At 47.7% G+C, this 18,206-nt stretch overlaps 6 protein-coding genes across 6 annotated transcripts, besides 3 other annotated features; 3 read left to right on the top strand and 3 right to left on the bottom strand.

Annotated features, from left to right (window-relative positions):
• Positions 1-282: 282 nt before the first annotated feature.
• Positions 283-1,889, top strand: FPSE_03831 (uncharacterized protein; the record flags this gene model as incomplete). Its single annotated transcript, XM_009256949.1, has 3 exons — positions 283-328; positions 383-836; positions 902-1,889. The coding sequence occupies 3 exons, from the start codon at positions 283-285 to the stop codon at positions 1,887-1,889; spliced, it is 1,488 nt and encodes a 495-aa protein (XP_009255224.1).
• A 396-nt stretch (positions 1,890-2,285) lies between these two features.
• FPSE_03832 (uncharacterized protein) lies at positions 2,286-5,663 on the bottom strand (the record flags this gene model as incomplete). Its single annotated transcript, XM_009256950.1, has 4 exons — positions 2,286-3,422; positions 3,485-3,712; positions 3,787-4,399; positions 5,236-5,663. The coding sequence occupies 4 exons, from the start codon at positions 5,661-5,663 to the stop codon at positions 2,286-2,288; spliced, it is 2,406 nt and encodes an 801-aa protein (XP_009255225.1).
• A 1,555-nt stretch (positions 5,664-7,218) lies between these two features.
• On the top strand, positions 7,219-8,161 carry FPSE_03833 (uncharacterized protein; the record flags this gene model as incomplete). The annotated part of the gene is made up of 2 exons (XM_009256951.1): positions 7,219-7,622; positions 7,726-8,161. 2 exons carry the CDS (start codon positions 7,219-7,221, stop codon positions 8,159-8,161), a joined length of 840 nt encoding a protein of 279 aa, XP_009255226.1.
• A 987-nt stretch (positions 8,162-9,148) lies between these two features.
• FPSE_03834 (uncharacterized protein) lies at positions 9,149-10,714 on the top strand (the record flags this gene model as incomplete). The annotated part of the gene is made up of 3 exons (XM_009256952.1): positions 9,149-9,241; positions 9,290-9,358; positions 9,410-10,714. The coding sequence occupies 3 exons, from the start codon at positions 9,149-9,151 to the stop codon at positions 10,712-10,714; spliced, it is 1,467 nt and encodes a 488-aa protein (XP_009255227.1).
• Positions 9,485-9,657: a microsatellite.
• Positions 9,780-9,989: a microsatellite.
• Positions 10,033-10,225: a microsatellite.
• A 308-nt stretch (positions 10,715-11,022) lies between the features above and the next one.
• On the bottom strand, positions 11,023-12,986 carry FPSE_03835 (uncharacterized protein; the record flags this gene model as incomplete). The annotated part of the gene is made up of 3 exons (XM_009256953.1): positions 11,023-11,936; positions 11,992-12,240; positions 12,314-12,986. The coding sequence occupies 3 exons, from the start codon at positions 12,984-12,986 to the stop codon at positions 11,023-11,025; spliced, it is 1,836 nt and encodes a 611-aa protein (XP_009255228.1).
• Positions 12,987-16,075: 3,089 nt separating this feature from the next.
• FPSE_03836 (uncharacterized protein) lies at positions 16,076-17,260 on the bottom strand (the record flags this gene model as incomplete). Its single annotated transcript, XM_009256954.1, has 3 exons — positions 16,076-16,177; positions 16,229-16,685; positions 16,734-17,260. The coding sequence occupies 3 exons, from the start codon at positions 17,258-17,260 to the stop codon at positions 16,076-16,078; spliced, it is 1,086 nt and encodes a 361-aa protein (XP_009255229.1).
• Positions 17,261-18,206: the final 946 nt, after the last annotated feature.

The raw sequence follows: 18,206 nt of genomic DNA, 5'->3' as shown, positions 1-18,206 counted from the left end.
GTGCGGAAACGGTGCTCGGAAATAACCGTTCATCAAGGCGTATCTGATATGGCGGAAAGCTCGGAATGCGTTTCCGCTGCCAACGGTACTCTATCATACATTCATGTTCTTATATCACCCCAGATCTATTTCAAGTTTGTTAAATCTAATTTAACAGTCAAGCTACTGCAACGGGTACAGTCTTCTGCCGCAATATAACCGTGCCCATCGTGCGACAGATTCCGAAGAGATCCCCACCACGTCACCCATCAATTCATATGACCTAGCCGCAGTGTTATCGATATGTCTACAGTCAAAATTACTGGGATTGGTGGACGCCAGATAACTGGTAAGCTTCAATCACCCATATCATTGGTCTTTTGTGCAAGCTAATAGCAACTAGTTCATACCGGACTGTTTATCAACAATGAGTTTGTCCCTGCACAAGACAATGCCACCGTGAAGACTGAGAACCCTTTCAATGGGAAGGTACTCGCGGATATATCGGCTGCTCAGGCCTCTGATGTTGACAAGGCTGTCGCAGCCGCCGAAAAGGCTTTCAATGGGACCTGGAAGTCTACTCAGCCCACGGTTCGAAGGAACCTGCTGAATCGTTTGGCCGACCTCATCGAAAGAGATAACGAAGAGTTAGCCACGCTTGAGTCTGTCGATGCTGGTATTCTATTCAGAGAATCTAGTGGGATTTTCGTTGCTCAAGCTGTGGAGACACTCCGCTACTACGCTGGATGGGCTGACAAGGTCGATGGCCAATCTCTACACATCCCTCAGGGTATCTCATACTCGCGCCGAGTCCCCATCGGCGTCTGTGCTGCTATTGTTCCTTGGAACGCACCATTGTGAGTAAAGCCATCTCTAGCGAGCTTTGCTGGTGTTTATTTGAGGCTGACCCATCATTGGACAGGATGATCACTATGTGGAAGCTTGCCGCTGCTCTGGCTACCGGGAATGTCCTTATTATCAAAACGCCAGAGGACGCGCCATTGTATGGCCAGAAGCTTGGCCAGCTCATTGTCGAAGCAGGATTTCCTCCAGGCGTTGTCAGCATACTCTGTGGTCTAGGGACAGTGGCTGGTTCAGCCATTTCTGCACACCCGGCTATCCGTAAGTTGTCTTTCACGGGAAGCCCTGGCGTGGGCCGTCAGATTCTAGCTGCATCTGCCAAGTCAAATCTGAAGAAGATCAGCTTGGAGCTCGGAGGCAAGGGCCCTAGCATCGTCTTCGACGACGCCGACTTTGAGAATGCACTTCAGTGGACAGCAGCTGGCATTACAGTGAACAATGGCCAGATCTGTGCTGCAGGAAGTCGCATTTACGTGCACGCTGATATCTACGACAAATTTGTCAAGGCCTTTTCAGAAAAAACAAAGGATTCCGTTGCTGGTGACCCGTTGTTGCAAGAAACGACGAAAGGACCAGTTATCAACGCGGGACAAAAAAAGCGAATTATGGGATATATCAAGATAGGTCAAGACGAGAAGGTCAAAGTCTTGCACGGAACAGATGATTCCAAGTTGCCTACCGAGGGTCATTTTGTGCCCAACACTGCTTTTGTGGACGTCGACCCTCAGGCGACTGTGATCCGAGAAGAAATCTTTGGTCCTGTTGCTTGCATTGCCAAGTTTAGCACCGAAGAAGAGGTTGTCAGGCTAGCCAACGATAGCTCCTACGGACTTGGTTCGGCTGTCTTTACAAAGGACATCAACAAGGCGATTCGTGTGAGCGAGGAGCTCGAGAGCGGGCAAGTTGCTATTAACATGTGGGGAGTTGTTAACGCAAATGTGTCTTTTGGTGGTTTCAAAGAGAGTGGATTCGGTCGAGATTGTGGCAAGGAGGCTATCGACGATTGGACACAGGCGAAATACATCAGCGTGATGGTTCCAAAGTTGTAAGGCGAATAGATATCTTTTAGATGTGCATAGTAGCAATATGATTCTTTCATTCATTATCATTTGTCCCTGGGTCGTGAACTAATATCAATCAACATGATTAAACTTCATCCACAAGTCTTGTACTGGTAGACTTGGCTGCTGGAACTGGTTAGACCTGTCTCATGGCCAACTGGTCCTAAGCTCGGCCCGGAGCGATTCCGAGACACAGCTCATTTCCATTACCTAGCCGAATTTGGTGCGATCATCACAGTACCGATTCCGAGCGAAGTCTGATAGCGACTGTGTACTGTGATAACCTTGACGGACGCAGGAGGTCACTCAATATTACAGGCTCGTGCAAAATTCCGCTCAGGTGCTATCGTGCCCTTTGATGCATTATAAAATGATCCAACGTATCTAGAAAAAGAAGGAATCGTAGTCTTTCAAGATCTCAGCCATGTCCGGAGAGCGAAAGATGGCGAGATCCTCGCTGGTGAAGTCCATTTCTTGCGAACCGGAGGGATCCGTGGATGGAAGTGGCCACAGTCCTTCAAATCTAGGAACACTTTCGAATGACACGCACTGTACTGGAGAACTTTGATCAGCCGCAACTACAAGGCTGGATGGACCCTCATAATTGATCCAGATTGGCTGAGAGGGTTTTGGGCCAGATGTCGTCGGTGACGGAACAATTGTTTCTGCTTGCGGTTCCACGACCGCGTTACTTCTTGTTTGTTGAAGTGGTAGTTGATGGACCGTCGGCCATGTGCTGAGTGGATTCGTGAGCATATCTCCTTGTTCTAGATGTGCTACGGACCTCCTAGCTTCAGAATTCATACTTGCTGCTGCATTGTTGATTTGCGAGGCGCCTTCCAACGTTGTAGTATCTCTGGCCAGTTTCTGAGCATGTGAGGGTCTTAGACTCTGTCCGTTGGCTTCAAAGATCAGCTGTTGAATGCCTTGTAACTTATTCTTCAACCTTTCGGAAATTGGTGACCTCTTGGCCAATTGTCCTATAAACTCCATCGCCATGAAAACATCTGTCAGACATGACGAATGGTTGGACGCTTCAGGTGAACAAAGTACCAAGAGGAGTGAGGACAAGGCTGTTTCTAAAAAGTGGTTGAAAGTCTTGTGCTGAGCATAGTATATGTCCGTCTCGCGAGCGACTGCAAGAAGTACATGAATAGTGGCTTGAGCAACTCCAATCATGGTGCGAGTTGAGGAAGGGCCAAGAGGGTCCATTTCTGACCGTGTAGCGAACTTGCGATGAATGACGATCCTCATTTGATTGGCCCTTAGATAGAGCAACAATCTAAGTCTGTATTCACCTCTTGTTTCTTTAGACGAGTCAAAAATATCCTGCGGGCCTTGGAATCGTAATCTCTCTGGCAAATTCTGTTGCCACTGCAGAACACGGAACTCGAGGAAATCGCGCGTCGACGTTGAAGACGCAGCTGAGGGAGAAGGGCTGAGTAGTGACTTTCGAACATCAGAGGCGATGCCACAGTAGGAAATCATCTGGTGTAAATATGCTGATGAGATACTTCCGTCCTGTTCAATCGTTAACTATCTGTCTCCGCTTCATATGTCTAGAGTAGTCCAGTGGTACTTACATCCGGCTTGGTCTTCCGAGTGATATCGGTATCTGAGAGGGCAAATGGCAGCCCTGTGCCGAAGCTCCATCTCCTGTCTAGTGTATAGACTGTCCAGAAGAATCTATCATCGATTTCATTGTCGTGACCATTGCCCTCTTCGCAATCAAGTTCCTGGAGCAGGCGGAGAACAGTCCCTGTAGTTCTCCATGCCAGAACCTCGCGATCAACGAGGAATGAATAAACGGCCTTAGAACAAGATAAGATTAGTACGCTATACGAAATTGGGAGAAAGGGCGAGTCATGAGATTGGTGATGCTTACAGTCAGGAGCAATAACACCAAGGGTTCACGCTTGACGTGTCCAGTGTGAACTTGGACTAAAACGGTTCCATAAAGTTCTTGAATCGCAGGATCAGCCACCTCAACTGCGCTTGCGTCTTTGATACATGATAGTACTGCTAGTACAAGAAAGGCGATATCGGCAGCATACTGATGGTTAATCCCAGGAGAAAGCTTTGGTGAAGCAGCGTCCTGTTTTGCTGCATCAATCTCTTCGAGAAGCTGGTGTACGTTGAGAAGAGGGTATTGAAGGCCGACTTCTTCGTCCCAAAGCTGCAAGACTGCAATCCAAGTCTCCATGTTGAAAGCTCCGAGGGCTCCGCCTATGGATCCAACAGTTCGATATTCGATAGCTCGGCGAATCTGATCAACTCCCACAACGTTTGAGCCGGACGTTCCTGGTAGACTTCTTGTAGCATCGTTGATCACAGAACCAAAGTTATTTTCGCCAAGGCGGATATAGTAATCAAAGTTTTCAGACCTTAAAGGTGCCGAACTAGCACCAGAACAGTCACTCGATACATCGTTTGTCAGGTCCCGTTGCTGGCGCACAGGCTTGACCGTCTCCGCATCTGTTGTCGAACGGGAAATAGCCCTTGCATTCTAAGTCAATACTTATATAGAAAAGTGTTAGGGATAAGCGTTCCGAGGTTTGAACACTTACGAGTCTCGACGTCCTGAACGATACCGCGTCGTTCGTGGATAGGAACATGTTGCTTTATGCTCACGGCAACGGTCACAGGGATTACCACCACTGCATTTGCTCTTGCGTTTTCGACATGTGTCACTGAGATTCTCGGGTCAGCATCTGACTGACTAATAGGGCAGCACATAACGCAAGACGCTGCAATTATGATCAATAGAGCATACCAAGCTACAGTTGTGTATGCAGGTCGCCGACTCCGCTGTTTCGTTGTCTCCATATAAGCAACAGGGGCATCGGCAGTCATGGAAGTGGTTGAAGGAGAAGGCACTTGTGAATCGGAACCAAGTCTGAGATGTCGGAATGAGACGTCTCACAGTATAAAAGAAGGAAATTAAACCAGGCGGTATGGGGAACATGGTTCAATGCGGGGTAGGGAGCTAACTGTGACACTAGCTATCCGGCTATGGAAAGGATGAACACCAAGAGTTGATGACCCAATTAGCGATCAAGAATTACAGAAGCCAGACCCCAGACTAAGACTCATTATTAGAATCATGATCAAAACAAGCTGATAGAGATTTTGATCGTTGACAGAATATCCAATAATGGTGCAGAGACATTGCACACATCCGATTCGTCGTCCATGATACCATTCAAACTACCTGGAACTTGGCAGGGATGTCAGAAGCGCTGGTCGCTTTGATGCTAATCTCAATGCTGTTCAAAGTACCTTGATGTTAACAAATGACAGAATTAATAGGACTGCAGCAATGAAATGGTCTTACATTTGCTCGAAATTGTCATCACTGAGGCGACTCAAGTCATACTCAGTTCCGTCAGGTATAACAAGGACATCAGGCCTCTGACACCCAACCTTGTCTCTTGACGCACCCCTCTTGGCAAGACCAAAGCTGTAGTCACAACCAGTGTACCGATACGCCATATCCGATATGCAAATCTGTCCGCCCCATGAATTGCCTCGCCAAGCCACGGGGTTGGTGCAGTTACCCCCGTTGTATGCGAGCATCCGTACTGTAAACCCGTCTCCGATATTCCAAAGACCAACAGACTGAATGGGACTGTCGATGATATCAATGCCACAGCAAGTGTTTCGTCTCAGGTTGGTGCAGACGAAGTAGCTGCCTTGCCCCCCAAAACGACCGGGGCAGTTAGGCGCCGTGTAGAGGAAGGCATCTATACCTCCAACAGACATCGGGCGAGAGTGGCAATGTATGCTGTGGTAATACTGCGTTATGAGAGAAACTGCTGGAACCAAGGTTGTTGGGGGATCAGAGTCGAAGATACTCTTACATTCAGTGATATCACCAAGATGGAAATCACGCTCTTTAAAGTGTTTTGATTAGCTTCAGGATAAAATCTCTGCCTCGCGTAGATAGGGTGCTGTTTTCAACCGGCGGAGAGCTCGGTCCTTTCTCTTTCTGGAGCAGTCATACGACAATTCAACCTCAATTATCTTTTTTCTTCACCTGTAAGCTGCGTTATATTGATAGGAAGAACTGGATAATATCCTATTTGCTGTCCAGGGTTGTATTTCGAGATGCATTATATAGGCTAATAATGCGGGTGCATTCATCAAGTAGTGTATAGCCAAAAGGTCTGGCTGGAGAATGAATAGTTGAGAAAAGCTCTATGGGGAACGAATACACAGTAAAAAAGGTTAAACGTCGTTCCGCAGCGTATCAGCTATCTAGAACTCTAGGAAAGTATGTTAATTGGGCGGATAGAAAGCTGTAGTCAAGTTATAAATCAACAGATAACGCTGACTCACATCACGTTCGGGTTGTCCCTAACGGCACGAATTTCCACCCTAGCAATGTAAAGTGATGAGTACGGCACGCTCATTGAAGCAGAGCTATCTATAAAGATCATATCATCAAGTTGGGTATAGCCCGTACGGTATACTCTGATGATAAGGCTACACACTAAGAGATATTTAACTCAGATATTGAGCCTTACTCTATTTATCCCTCATATGTTCCCTTTTGAACAAGACCAGCCCTCTTCGGGATAGGATCATACTGGCATTAGCATGCCAAGGATTAACTTTGATGAAGCTGAAAAGTAAAGTTGCATTTATAGAGCCAAGCAAAGGTCTTGGCATCTCTCCATAAATTGTAGGATCAGTATTCTTCGCGGTGCCTTCCAATGTCAGATGTGATGGACGTGCAGGTGGGTTGCATAAAAACCGATACTGATTTAGTGGTTAAAATAAATATTAGATTACTCTTAGTGTATATATGGCCTAAGAGTGGACTAATAATTTCGTCTATACTGCTCTAAGTCCCTATTTATTTGGTAACCCGCCTAACGTGATATCTGTTGCATAACTTCTGGCACATGAGCCAGGTCATTTGCTTTCATAGGACTAAGCGCAGAGGCATCTACCAAAAGGATTGAACAAACAGACAATGAATCACAGACCGCCATAAAACTCTTCTTTGATAGGTCACCCCGCATTTCGTACAAAGGAATCGCCGATAGGATTCTCGCAAACCCGTCAGCCAAGAACCCCATGGGGTAAAACGTGTCGCTGCCAACCCCAAATTGACGTAAGGCTAGCATTGGCAGCCTCAAAACCGGGCTACAACTTCGAAAAGTATTGTGAACTGGCGCTTGGCGGGCTGTCATCGGACTATGAAAACCTCAACGTTCCCTCCGCGCTTGGTCTGACGGATTCATACACTGTCTTTCATACTTGTATCTACTATCTTTGAGACCTGTCCAGTTCTATTACAGTTTCAGTCACTATGCCTACCGCCACTGAGTTCTGGGGCTTCAATGCCCATAACATGGGTCCTCTGACGACAACATTCACCGCGCCATCCAGTTGCGCAACCGGGACAGACCATCATGTTTTTGTCAACGCAAGTGAACCTGTTAGGATTTTCGGCGTTCCTACATGCGGTCCTATGACATTTGGGGATTGTATTCCCAGCGCGAGTTTATGGGAATCCATCCATGAACAGACCACCGAGTTTGTGCAAGGACAATACGCTTATTTTTCACCTGGCCTAGCTTGTCCTTCGGGTTGGAGTACTGTGGGAACTCTAGCACATGGTGGCGATGGTGATGACAAGGCTAGTGCATCGGGTGCCCCGGAAAGCCCAGACTGGGATGAATTCAGGAATCCCAATTACCTTCATCCAACTGAGTTCTGGCTTGGGCTTTTGGAGCCCTCTGAAACTCTTGCCTATTGCTGTCCCAGGCGAGTCAATACCCTGCTCAAAGATTTCAGCCATGGCTAACAGGTACAGTGATTACCGAGCAGATGCCTATGGACAGTGCGTCTCTACTATCGGTCCGACAGAGTCGTACACCTATTCCGAGATGTGCTTGACCTTCAACAGAGACAAGATGCTACCTGTCAGTACTTGGGATGGCAGCACTTTGACAGATAATCGGCTGGCGTCTTTTGCTTCTGCAACAGATGAGCCCATGACGACGCTGGATGATCTTTTCTTGACTGGGACTGCGGTTGAGAAGTACTGGGCTATTGCAACTTATGTACCTGCCGTGCAGCTGGTCTACAAGGAATCTGACAAGGAGGATTCCAAGGATGATGAAAAAGAAAGCGACGATAAGGATGATGAAGATGGCAATGCCGCCTCAACTACGACTCCACGATCAGGAGTTGCGAGTGTGCTCGGTATTACTTTGGGACTGCTCGCAGGAGCTGGAATGCTCCTGTAGTGGTGCTTGACGATATCAATGATATTTTGAACACTTTAGTCGTATTTACCTATCAATTTTTTGTCATTAGTACAATGTATCTTATTTTGTCTCTTAATTCTCTGAGTTAAATATTATGAATTATTTCCACGAGCAGTGAGTGGAGCATGAATGTCCTAAACATCGTCAGGTTGTTCCGAACTACCCCTGCCACCCCGTATAAGTAAGCTCTCGTGAGCGACTGATCATACACGGATAGAAACGTTCCCTTATTTCAGAAACGGCGAAGGTCAGTATGTAGGCCCAATGACGTGTTTTCAAGCACAACTGATCTTTTCTGTTCAATGAACAATACGGCAATATTGGCAACATACAGACGAACGTGAAGATCAGCTTGCGTAACGGAGTTTCACACACCCTTGTCATCTAATATTATCCGGGGCCTCAATGGTCTCGCCAGCACTTGAAACCTCCGAATCCCTAGCTTCGCTCCTGTTACATCCGGCCTAGTTCACATCCGAGTTCCAGGTTACGAAGCTCCACCATGGAATTGGATCGCCAAGGGAAAGCTTAGCTGTAGATCGGTAGGATCTGAAACTCCAACACGTAAGTTAAATTCACTTTCTGGGGTAATATGATACTTCAAACGAACCAAGCTTGGCGTTTGGTGTCTCAGCAATGTTTACGAAGATAAGCTTTTCTCGCAGAATCTATTTCGAGATTGATCTTACGATCTGGTGCTATAGAAAATGTGTTGGGTTGTTGTGATTGCATTTCCCTATAAGAAGTCTGTGGTTCGATGTAGTTTGACTTTTATCATCAGCTCATCAAACCAACACTTCTAGACTAAAAGAATCGCTTGACGCGACATTTCCTTTCTTCAATTCTGCAAGCAGTCCGGTTTTACTGTTTTTTTTTACTTATCTTTTTTCACTTTTTCTTATTTCCCTCCTCCAATTTACTGCTGCGCAGTAATTCTCATTTCCAGTATCTTCACTCTTAATCATCATGTTTTTCACCAACGTTGTTGTCGGCGTCTTGGCCGCTCAAGCTGTTTCAAATACAGCAGGACCCCGCCCAGCACAGGCTGGCAAGTATGCAGTATGTATTCCTGTCCGTTTCCTCGAGACTATTCTAACAAGATGTCAGGCGTTGATGGCTGTTGCTGCCCTACCAGTCTCTGGTGCACCTTTGATGGGGCTCATCGAGCCAAGATTTGTAAGTTCCAGTCTATTACTTCCTTTCTCTCTCTTGCTAACAATCATGCAGTCTAATTATAAGAGAGGCCGGGATGCTGAGCGTGGGCAAGGAGCACAGAACGATAATCAGGAGCAAGATGATCAGGACGACTCCGAGACCGAAGACGAACAAGATGACCAGAACGAACAAGGCGGCAAGCAGAAGAACAACCAAGGCAACAACCAGGGCAACAACAACCAGGGCGACGATGACCAAGACGACGATGACCAAGGCAATGGTCAAGGCAATGGTCAAGGCGACAACCAAAACAACGACAATCAGAATGGAGGACAGAATGGCAATGATGGCAATGGCCAAGGCAACGGTGGAAACCAGCAGGGCGGTAATGGCAACAATGGCAACAACATGGCCACTGAGACACTTGTCACTGAAACCCAGACTGATGCCGCCGCTACTGATGCTGCTGGTACTGATGTCGCCGCCACTGATGCCGCTAGTACTGATGCTGCCGCTACTGATGCCGCTGGTACTGATGCTGCCGCTACCGATGCTGCCAACGCCACCCAGGATGCCGCTGTTACAGAAACCGCTTCTCTCGTTGTCGGAACTGGAGCCGCAAACGGGACTGCTGCTGTTACAACTACTGATGCTGCGGCCACAGCTGCCCCCACAGCTTGCAAGGCGAAGAAGGGCAACAAGAACGGTAACAACAACAATGGCAACAATGATGGCAATGGCAATGGTAACGACAACGGTAACAACAACGGTAACAACAACGATAACGCCAACAACGGTAATGGAAACGGAAATGACAACGGTAACGGTAACGGTAACGACAACGCCGCCGACAATGGCAATGGCGCCGATAATGCAGACGACAAGAACGCTGGAGATGCCGCAAACAACGGTGATGCCGCCAACGGTGATGCCGCCAATGGAGATGCCGCTGGAGACGATGCCGCCAACGACAACGCTGGTGGAAACAACAAAGATGATGCCGCCAACAATGGGGATGCTGCTCAAGGAGATAACGCAAAGGATAATGCTGGAAACAAGAACGGCAATGCTGGAAACGCAAATGGCAATGACGACAATGCAAATGACAATGCTGGCAACGCTGGCAACGCAGCTGATGGCAACAATGCAGAGGATGACAATGCAGCAGACGACAACGCCCAAGATGGCAACGCCCAAGACGGTAATGATGCGGCCAACAATGGCGACAAAGCGGCCAAGGACGGAGCCAAGGCAGGTGGCAATGCCAATGGCGATGCTGGCTGCAAAGCCAAGCGCGGTATCCTCGGCGATCTTCTTCAGAACCTGCAAGGAGGTGCTGCCGCTGGGGATGATGCTGCAGCTGATTGCAACAACTAAGCTAATGTTGTGGCATTTTGATGGGTATTGAATACTTTTGGGGGATCTTCCGAGCGGTGGCAATCGGTCTGCTGGTACAAGACTGGTATCACGGTTCATGAAGGGTGCTGGACACCGACGGGCTGGCCCAGGATCTTACCAAGATAATTCCCTATAGATAAATACTACCTAATAATGTAATTCACCTTGAACAAACATACTCGTATTACTGAAAGCCTGGCCAACACAAATGGAGAGCATCGGAAGCACTGTGAAATGAATGTTTATGATAATTTTCAACAAGGTGTGACTATCTACAAAATAACGTGTTAAGAGTATGTGAGCCACCCATGCCAAGCATTCCTCATGCGCTCGGCTCTGTCCACAGTCAAGTAAGCCGAGTTGGCCAACCTCTGCTGCAACTCCTTGAACTTGGCTGTTGGCGCGCCCTTCTCAAACAACATGTCTAGCTCGAGGTAAGAAAGGCCCTGGGTCTCTGGGAGACGGAAATAGCAGTAAATGAAACAAAGGAAAGCCGTGGCCGCATAAACAAAACACGACTTGCCCTGCATGTTCCATGCAGTTGGGTTCAACATCTGAGGAACAACCACGTTGTTGATGATCATGAAGATATTGTAGATGACACGTGCAAGAGCAATGGTCTTGACACGCAGACGGGTTGAGGGAATCTCGGCAACAATGACGTAGCATGTTGGGCCGATGCTGAGGTTATAAAGAAAGGTTGTTGTGATGAGGATCGCGCCGAGTGCCCAATTGAGGCCCTTTTTACCATCAAGTACAATCGACACAACACCACCGGCGGTAAGCATGACGACGGCGGCGGCGAGGCCTGCAAGATAAAGCTTACGGCGACCGATGTGAGACAGCAAGAACCAAGAGATAATACCTCCAACCAAGGCCATTCCGTACATGCCGGTGGACAAGCTGAATGACTTGGAAGAGTCAAAGCCGGCTTGCTCGAGGAAATAAGGTGCGTAACCAGTCAGGATCCAGCCACAAAGAGCTTGGACGGACCAGACCATACATGAGATCTCAGTACGACGAAGGTTTGCGCCTTTGAACAGGTCCAAATAGCTTGAGCCGCCGTAGTTGAGCTTGCGTTCAATGCGATTGGTATGCTCCATGACAGCAATGGTATCATCAATGTCAAGCTGAGATTGCTTGGTGAGGCGCTGAAGAGCGTGTCTAGCCTCGACTTTGCGCTCACGACGGATAAGCCACCCTGGTATGTTTGTTAGACTTATGCTTGCAAGTTGGGAGAGATATTGTGAGCTTACAAGGACTTTCAGGCGCAAACATGATGGCGATGAGAAGAGGGATGGCAAAGGCCCATTGAAGAGCGAATGGAAGACGGTAAGACCATTCAGATTCGTTGTGAACCAGGGATCGCAAGACACCAGTACCAAGAAGCTGACCAATGACCCAGCACATGTTGACGTTGCTGAGAAGACAGGCACGGATGGCTGATGGTACGACTTCAGCAGCATATGTGGCAGCGAGTGTCTGAATGACACCCCATGAGATACCTATCAGTCATGGTTAGTACAAGAAGTCATGGAACAACAGCGAAGGAAAGGTATGGTATGGTTTAGTACTTACCACAGAGAGCCTGAGAAGCTACCAAAACAGCAATGTTGTGGGCAAAGAAGGCTGGAAAGACAGCGATGCACATCCAAGCAAGACTGATGAGCATCATCTTCTTGTACCCAATGCTGTATGTGATCCATCCATGCAACAGTAGACCAATGACTTCACAAGCAATGGCAGACACTTGTAGTGCTGTCTGCCAAAGCGGAGAGATCTCGTAGAGTGGCCCGTTCGGCGTCTCAAACAACTCGCCATAGCGTTCTCGAAAGGCAGGGAAAGCTACGAACCCGGCAACAAGACTCTTGTCGTACCCTTCCATGACCACAGTGAGGAAGAGAAGTAAAGACCAGAAGATAGCTTTAGGGAATTGCCGACAGCAACCCAGAATGGTCATGTCCTTTTCATTATTGAGCGCACGACGCACTTTCTCGCCTGTGTCATCGGAGCTGTGTGATCCACGAGGAAGCCATAATATCTCGATAGCGTTATTGTTGGGGTGGTTCTCTGGTAGATCGAAAGCGGTGGATGCATCTTGGATGACGGGGACTTGGTTGCCTTCTGGATCGTGAACCTTTGTCTCGATTTCGGTGACACGAAGGATGCCTGCTTTGGACTGGACAGGTAGGAGGACTATCTCGTCTTTACTGCCATTGTCCGACGAGGATGATTTCCCGGAGCCGAACATGGTGATTGTAAAGAGAGACTGAGATTAAAAGAGAGATGAAAAAGGAGTGGATGCCATGGGGCGATTAGATGATTGATGTCATCCGATATGAGACTGTCAGATGCAGGTCCTGGTTCTGGTTCTGGTTGCATTTATCCCGCGGACACAGACAGGCATATATAGGATCGACAAACACATGGACCCTCTCGGTTAGAACTTGGGATGAGTGTGCGTGCTTTCACCTCTTGCATAAATAACTAGCTGGGGTAATTGCCCCATGCACCCCCAAGTTGGATGTCGTCGTCGGTAGCAAAGTAATAGTTTGAGACTACGTATAGATATAACGGCGGTTCTTCGGCGCTGCTCACTTTTCTCCATGGGCAGAGAGTGGATACTTTGATGAGAAACTGGAGAAGAAAGAAAGGGTCGAACCAGAAAAGAATAAGGCTAGCTGGACATTTTCCCCAATGGGTTTGGTTCTTGCGGGGGAGCGTTTGAGGGGCAGAAGCGAAGGGGAACATGGCAAGAGAAAGTAAAAACACCAATTCCAGTCGTGTTACACCGTTGATGGATGTGAGGTCTTGTTCCCTAGGGGTTCTAGAAGCTTGGACAGAGCTTCGATCATCTAAAGACGATGCGGCTCTTTGCTAAAGCTGTTTTCTTTTTTTACAACTGCCTGTCGATCTCTCTGGAACGTGGCACAGGTAAGGATCGCATGACACGGCACCACCATCTTAGACTCAAGCCAACATTTGGTTGGTATTGTACCGGGGGCCCGGATCAACAAATAGAACTGTTCTAGATCGGATCCTTCGCGTCTTGTCACTTGATTCTTAGAGTCAATAGTAGCACGACTAGCACAAGCTACCTCCCTCTTCAGGAAATGCACAATCCTTGAAACGTAATAATTTAGGTAACTGTCAAAGAGCCTCATTAGACAAGAAAGAGCTTTCTCGGGTGCTTGTCTCACCATGAGTCCACAACTGATTTTGTATCCACTCCCTTCATCCCATGGGGAACTGGAATTGTGTGTGGGGATTGGCTCGGAAGAAAGGAGAGTCGATGAGTCTAGTCTAGCTTGGCTTTAGTCCGGGGCCCCCTATTACGTACTGACAGACTGACTTCTCTGTTGGACTTTCAGCCCCGAGAAGACAGCATCAGCAGGTCAACAATGTGTGGCGTGGCGTTATGATTGCGCCCGTTCTGGCTAAAAAGCATTTTTCGCCAGCCCCTGCTTGTCATGCAAACGCCAGCTGAAGAAGTACGATTCATTTGACAGCAACTGTCCCCCAATTGCAATTACCCGAGACAGACATGATGCCAACTAAAGATTTCCAAAGCCCTTTAAAGTCCTTCTACGGCCTTCCCGAGCAAAGTCCAGTCTGTTCTCTGTTTGAGATCTTGAGCCCTCGGGAAAGCGTCCCGGATCTGCTGAGACCAAACGATTATGCTACACAGACCAAATCGAGTTATGGCCTCCGCCTGGCTTGTGACATGTTGATCCACCGTTATTAGCCGAGCCTGGCCCTGTTCCGTCATCAATTCTCGTGCTAACCGTCAAGGGATGTTATTTCCGAGGGACATTGGTTCGTGTCGGATTATGTCGGCTTTCTTGATTTTAACCCACAGCACGATAACTACCAACGGCTGAAGTGATTGAGGATGCATCAGCCAAGAGATGATGCGCCATAGATGCAGATCAAGCGCGTGTGCTAGTGACCTAGTCTTGTCTTCCCCTGGTGTTGTCCTGACTAATGTGAAGGGTTGGTCTTTGAAACTGCCAAAAACGGTGATGGCGGATGGTCGACGCCATGTGTCTTTTCGGCGCGTCTCGGATTTAGGTTTAATAAGGCATTTTTAGATAAGAGTGAGACTAGAACGCGACAAATGTGTGTGTGCGTACCCTAGAGCGTGTATGCGCGTCTTGCTGTTGAAACAAACTAGACAGTGCTATATTCAGGCTGATTTAATCAGAGATAAGGCAAAGGAAGTAAAGAGATATGACGCTTTTGTAAGTTTTTAGTGTCCATGTGCGGGCGCTGGGAAAAGGCGAAACGTGACAGCTTGACATTTTTGATGGCTGGGATGTTAATGGTTATGACTCGATGTACACTTTTGTAGTTGAAACACCGACTCAACATTGAATAAATTCAATGTATCTAACGACAAAGTTAGTAACGTGTTGAAACATTTAATCTTCCTGATAAGTGAAATCACGAATAAGAATTGATTAATTTGTTTATTTATTCGCTGGTTCACCACCATGGCGGCGATGGATATCCAAGACAACGCGCGACGACCTTGCATTCCCCAGATTTTACTTTCAATAAATCGCAACCGCTAAAAATGACGTAGACTAGTGACCTTTTTCGCGAGGGCGATTTATTCGGCCCTTCTCGTGGAATGTTGAGGGGAAATAGAGTTGGCGATACCATGCGGGCCTAGACGTGGGTTAACGGCCCTTTTATTGTCAAAATGAGGAGGCGGGGACTTGACAGAATCCGGGGTTGAAACGGTGATGCAGATAGAGATAAGAAGTGGACATGAAGTCGTGGCATGGAAAAGAATGAGAAGAGTAAATTTATTGTCAATAGTTGTGATAGTAACAACGGGCAATAGAAGATATTCGCCTTCTAGGCATAGTATCCGTAGTCTACAGCATATTATAACTCAAGACCCCCAATGAAAAGTGCCGCGATAATCTCTGATGATCTTCGTTATGACAAGTACCGTAGTTACGGCAGTTAAAGGGGTAGCAATGTAACCTGTACGATGCGAGAACTTGCAACGCCAATCATGGCTCATTGGTTGTCCAAGGATCGACACCTTGGACATTACAAACTCAAGCCATGCACGACGAAGTTATTCTTCTCTGCACATGCGAGAACAATTAAAGTTGAGAATAGGAACAAAAAACGATAAAATAATGTCTTAGGTCTGCGTGGCATATGTGCACGCAAAGATATGCTGAACAAATCGACGGTATGCAATAAACTCACTTGCTTTATCGCACTCCAGGCACGGTTTATGTGCATCCGAGTACATCGATAGTTAACCTGCTGCGTGAAATGACACTCCAAATCACAAAACATCTATATCGTTCTAGCCCATCATGCTGCAACCTGGAGAACACAACGGCCTGCGACCTGACCAGTAGCCAACTTATGTAACCAATCATCAAGATCCTCAAGCTTGCCCTTTGATAGAATCGGCTATAGACAATCAGTACAACCACATCAATACTTCATAGGCGAAACACTTACGTGGACAAGCCCTCTGGCAGTAAATTCGAGAGCTTCCTCAACATCCTTCATACTCCCCGTGACACTCCCCACAATCTTCAGCCTTCGCGTTGCGACCAGCATCGGTGGCGCACCAGCAATAATGGTAGGGTCTTGAGGAAGTCCCACGGCAACGACTGTTCCATTTGGACGAAGATAGGTTGGCGCTGATTCGTACGCTGCTCGGGTTCCAGCCGTGACGATGACGCCGTGAGCACCGTATGTAGTGATCTTGAGTACTTGCGCTGCAATGTCTTTGGTGGTCTTGAAGTCAATAAAGACTTCGGCTCCGAGTTTGAGGCACAACTCGCGCTTCTCGTCACCGCCATCAATGGCAATGACACGCATGCCCATTGCTTTGGCATATTGGATTGCGAAGTGGCCAAGTCCTCCGCCTGCGCCAGGAATGACCAGCCACTGTCCCGGAGTGACTCCAGATCTAGGTCCAAGTTAGAACATTCTGCAAGTAAAGAACAACTTGAATCACCTCTTGCAAGCAGTATACGCGGTAACTCCACCACACATGATTGGTCCAGCCTCTTCATCAGTAACACCATCGGGTAACTTGGATGAATATTTCCCATCCGCAACAACATACTCCTGGAATGTCCCCGGCACTGAAAGTCCACTGGTTGTCTGCTCCGGGCAGTGCACCTCATCAGAGCCAGCCCTACAAAAGTCGCACTCGCCGCAAACGCTGGCAATCGACTTCACGCCAGCTCGATCACCAATCTTCCATCGATGCTCCATACCTTGACCCACCGCTACAACAGATCCGGCTCCCTCGTGGCCGGCGATACCATTGGTGGCGTCCTTCATACAGGCGCCAAAGCCGCTCCATTCATCGTGGAGAAGAGATTTGTCTGAGGCACAGAGACCGGTCCAATTGATCTTGACGAGAATTTGGCCTGGACCTGGGCTAGGTACGGGAATGGTCTTGATGGGAGCTCTTGCATCTGGACCGGATCCTTGACGGACTGCTGCGCGTTGTTGGGATGGAATTTGTACAGACATGTTGAAAATGTGGTAAGAAGCCTGGGCAATTGTCAGAGTGATGACTTGATAGCATCAGCAAAGATAAACTATTCGAGTGCGAGGGAAGTTAGGATATTTATCTACGTCCTCTTAAACGTCATAACATATGATATGTAACCGTGGTATTGTGACTTTGGAGACACAGGATTGCGTTAACGCCGCTTGCATCACCTTATCCAATTATATGTGAGATGTCAAGTTAGAAACTCTATCTACGATAAAACGGTCAATAATTGAGTACCCCGAGACCCCGAGGTACGGGTCACAGACACGAATACGCGACGGATTCCTATCAGGAAAACGAATATATGACAAAAGCAGGGATAACGAGTCAGATAGTCTGAGGTGGTCTGAGAGCCCCTCATGATCAGCGGGAAAATAGCGGAAAGAGAAATCATGACAAGGAAGAGGGGACTTTGTGCTGACCATTTTGAGCCTATCTCCAGGTTTGACTGCACAAGTGTCCGTTGGCCCGTCTTGCATACCCGTTACTACCCGCAAAGCACAACGGGGCTGTGGGTCCAGATAACTACCTAGCTAGTATTAACATCTAGGTATTTAATCATTGAAGTTATAGTTCTGAGTGGTTGGAAGTCAATGAGTCGTCTCCATAGCCACGTTATCTCTTGTCGATTGATGCGAGGAAGTTTAGCTGATGTATGCTGATCTGATAGAAGGCTAGCAGCACGGACGACTTGAGAACCCGTCGACCCTTTGACTTAACTCGATACGATTCGAGGTGAAAATCATAGCATCAACCTGGTGGATCTGGTACTTGTTGTCGAAGGACTCGGTAAATAGTTCGGCACCGTTTCCTCGGTCAAGGCTGCTTGCGTGACTCAACAATGGTATCCCAAATACATTTACCGAACACTATGTGTACGAGAGCACTAAAGCCCTTCGGATCCTCTACCGGATGAGTGTC

The sequence above is a fragment of the Fusarium pseudograminearum genome, chromosome 1 (assembly GCF_000303195.2).
Source record: "Fusarium pseudograminearum CS3096 chromosome 1, whole genome shotgun sequence".
In the NCBI taxonomy this organism is placed as follows: domain Eukaryota; kingdom Fungi; phylum Ascomycota; class Sordariomycetes; order Hypocreales; family Nectriaceae; genus Fusarium; species Fusarium pseudograminearum.
The sequence above is the reverse complement of the archived record's forward strand: the minus strand, read 5'-3'. Positions and strand labels throughout refer to the sequence as shown.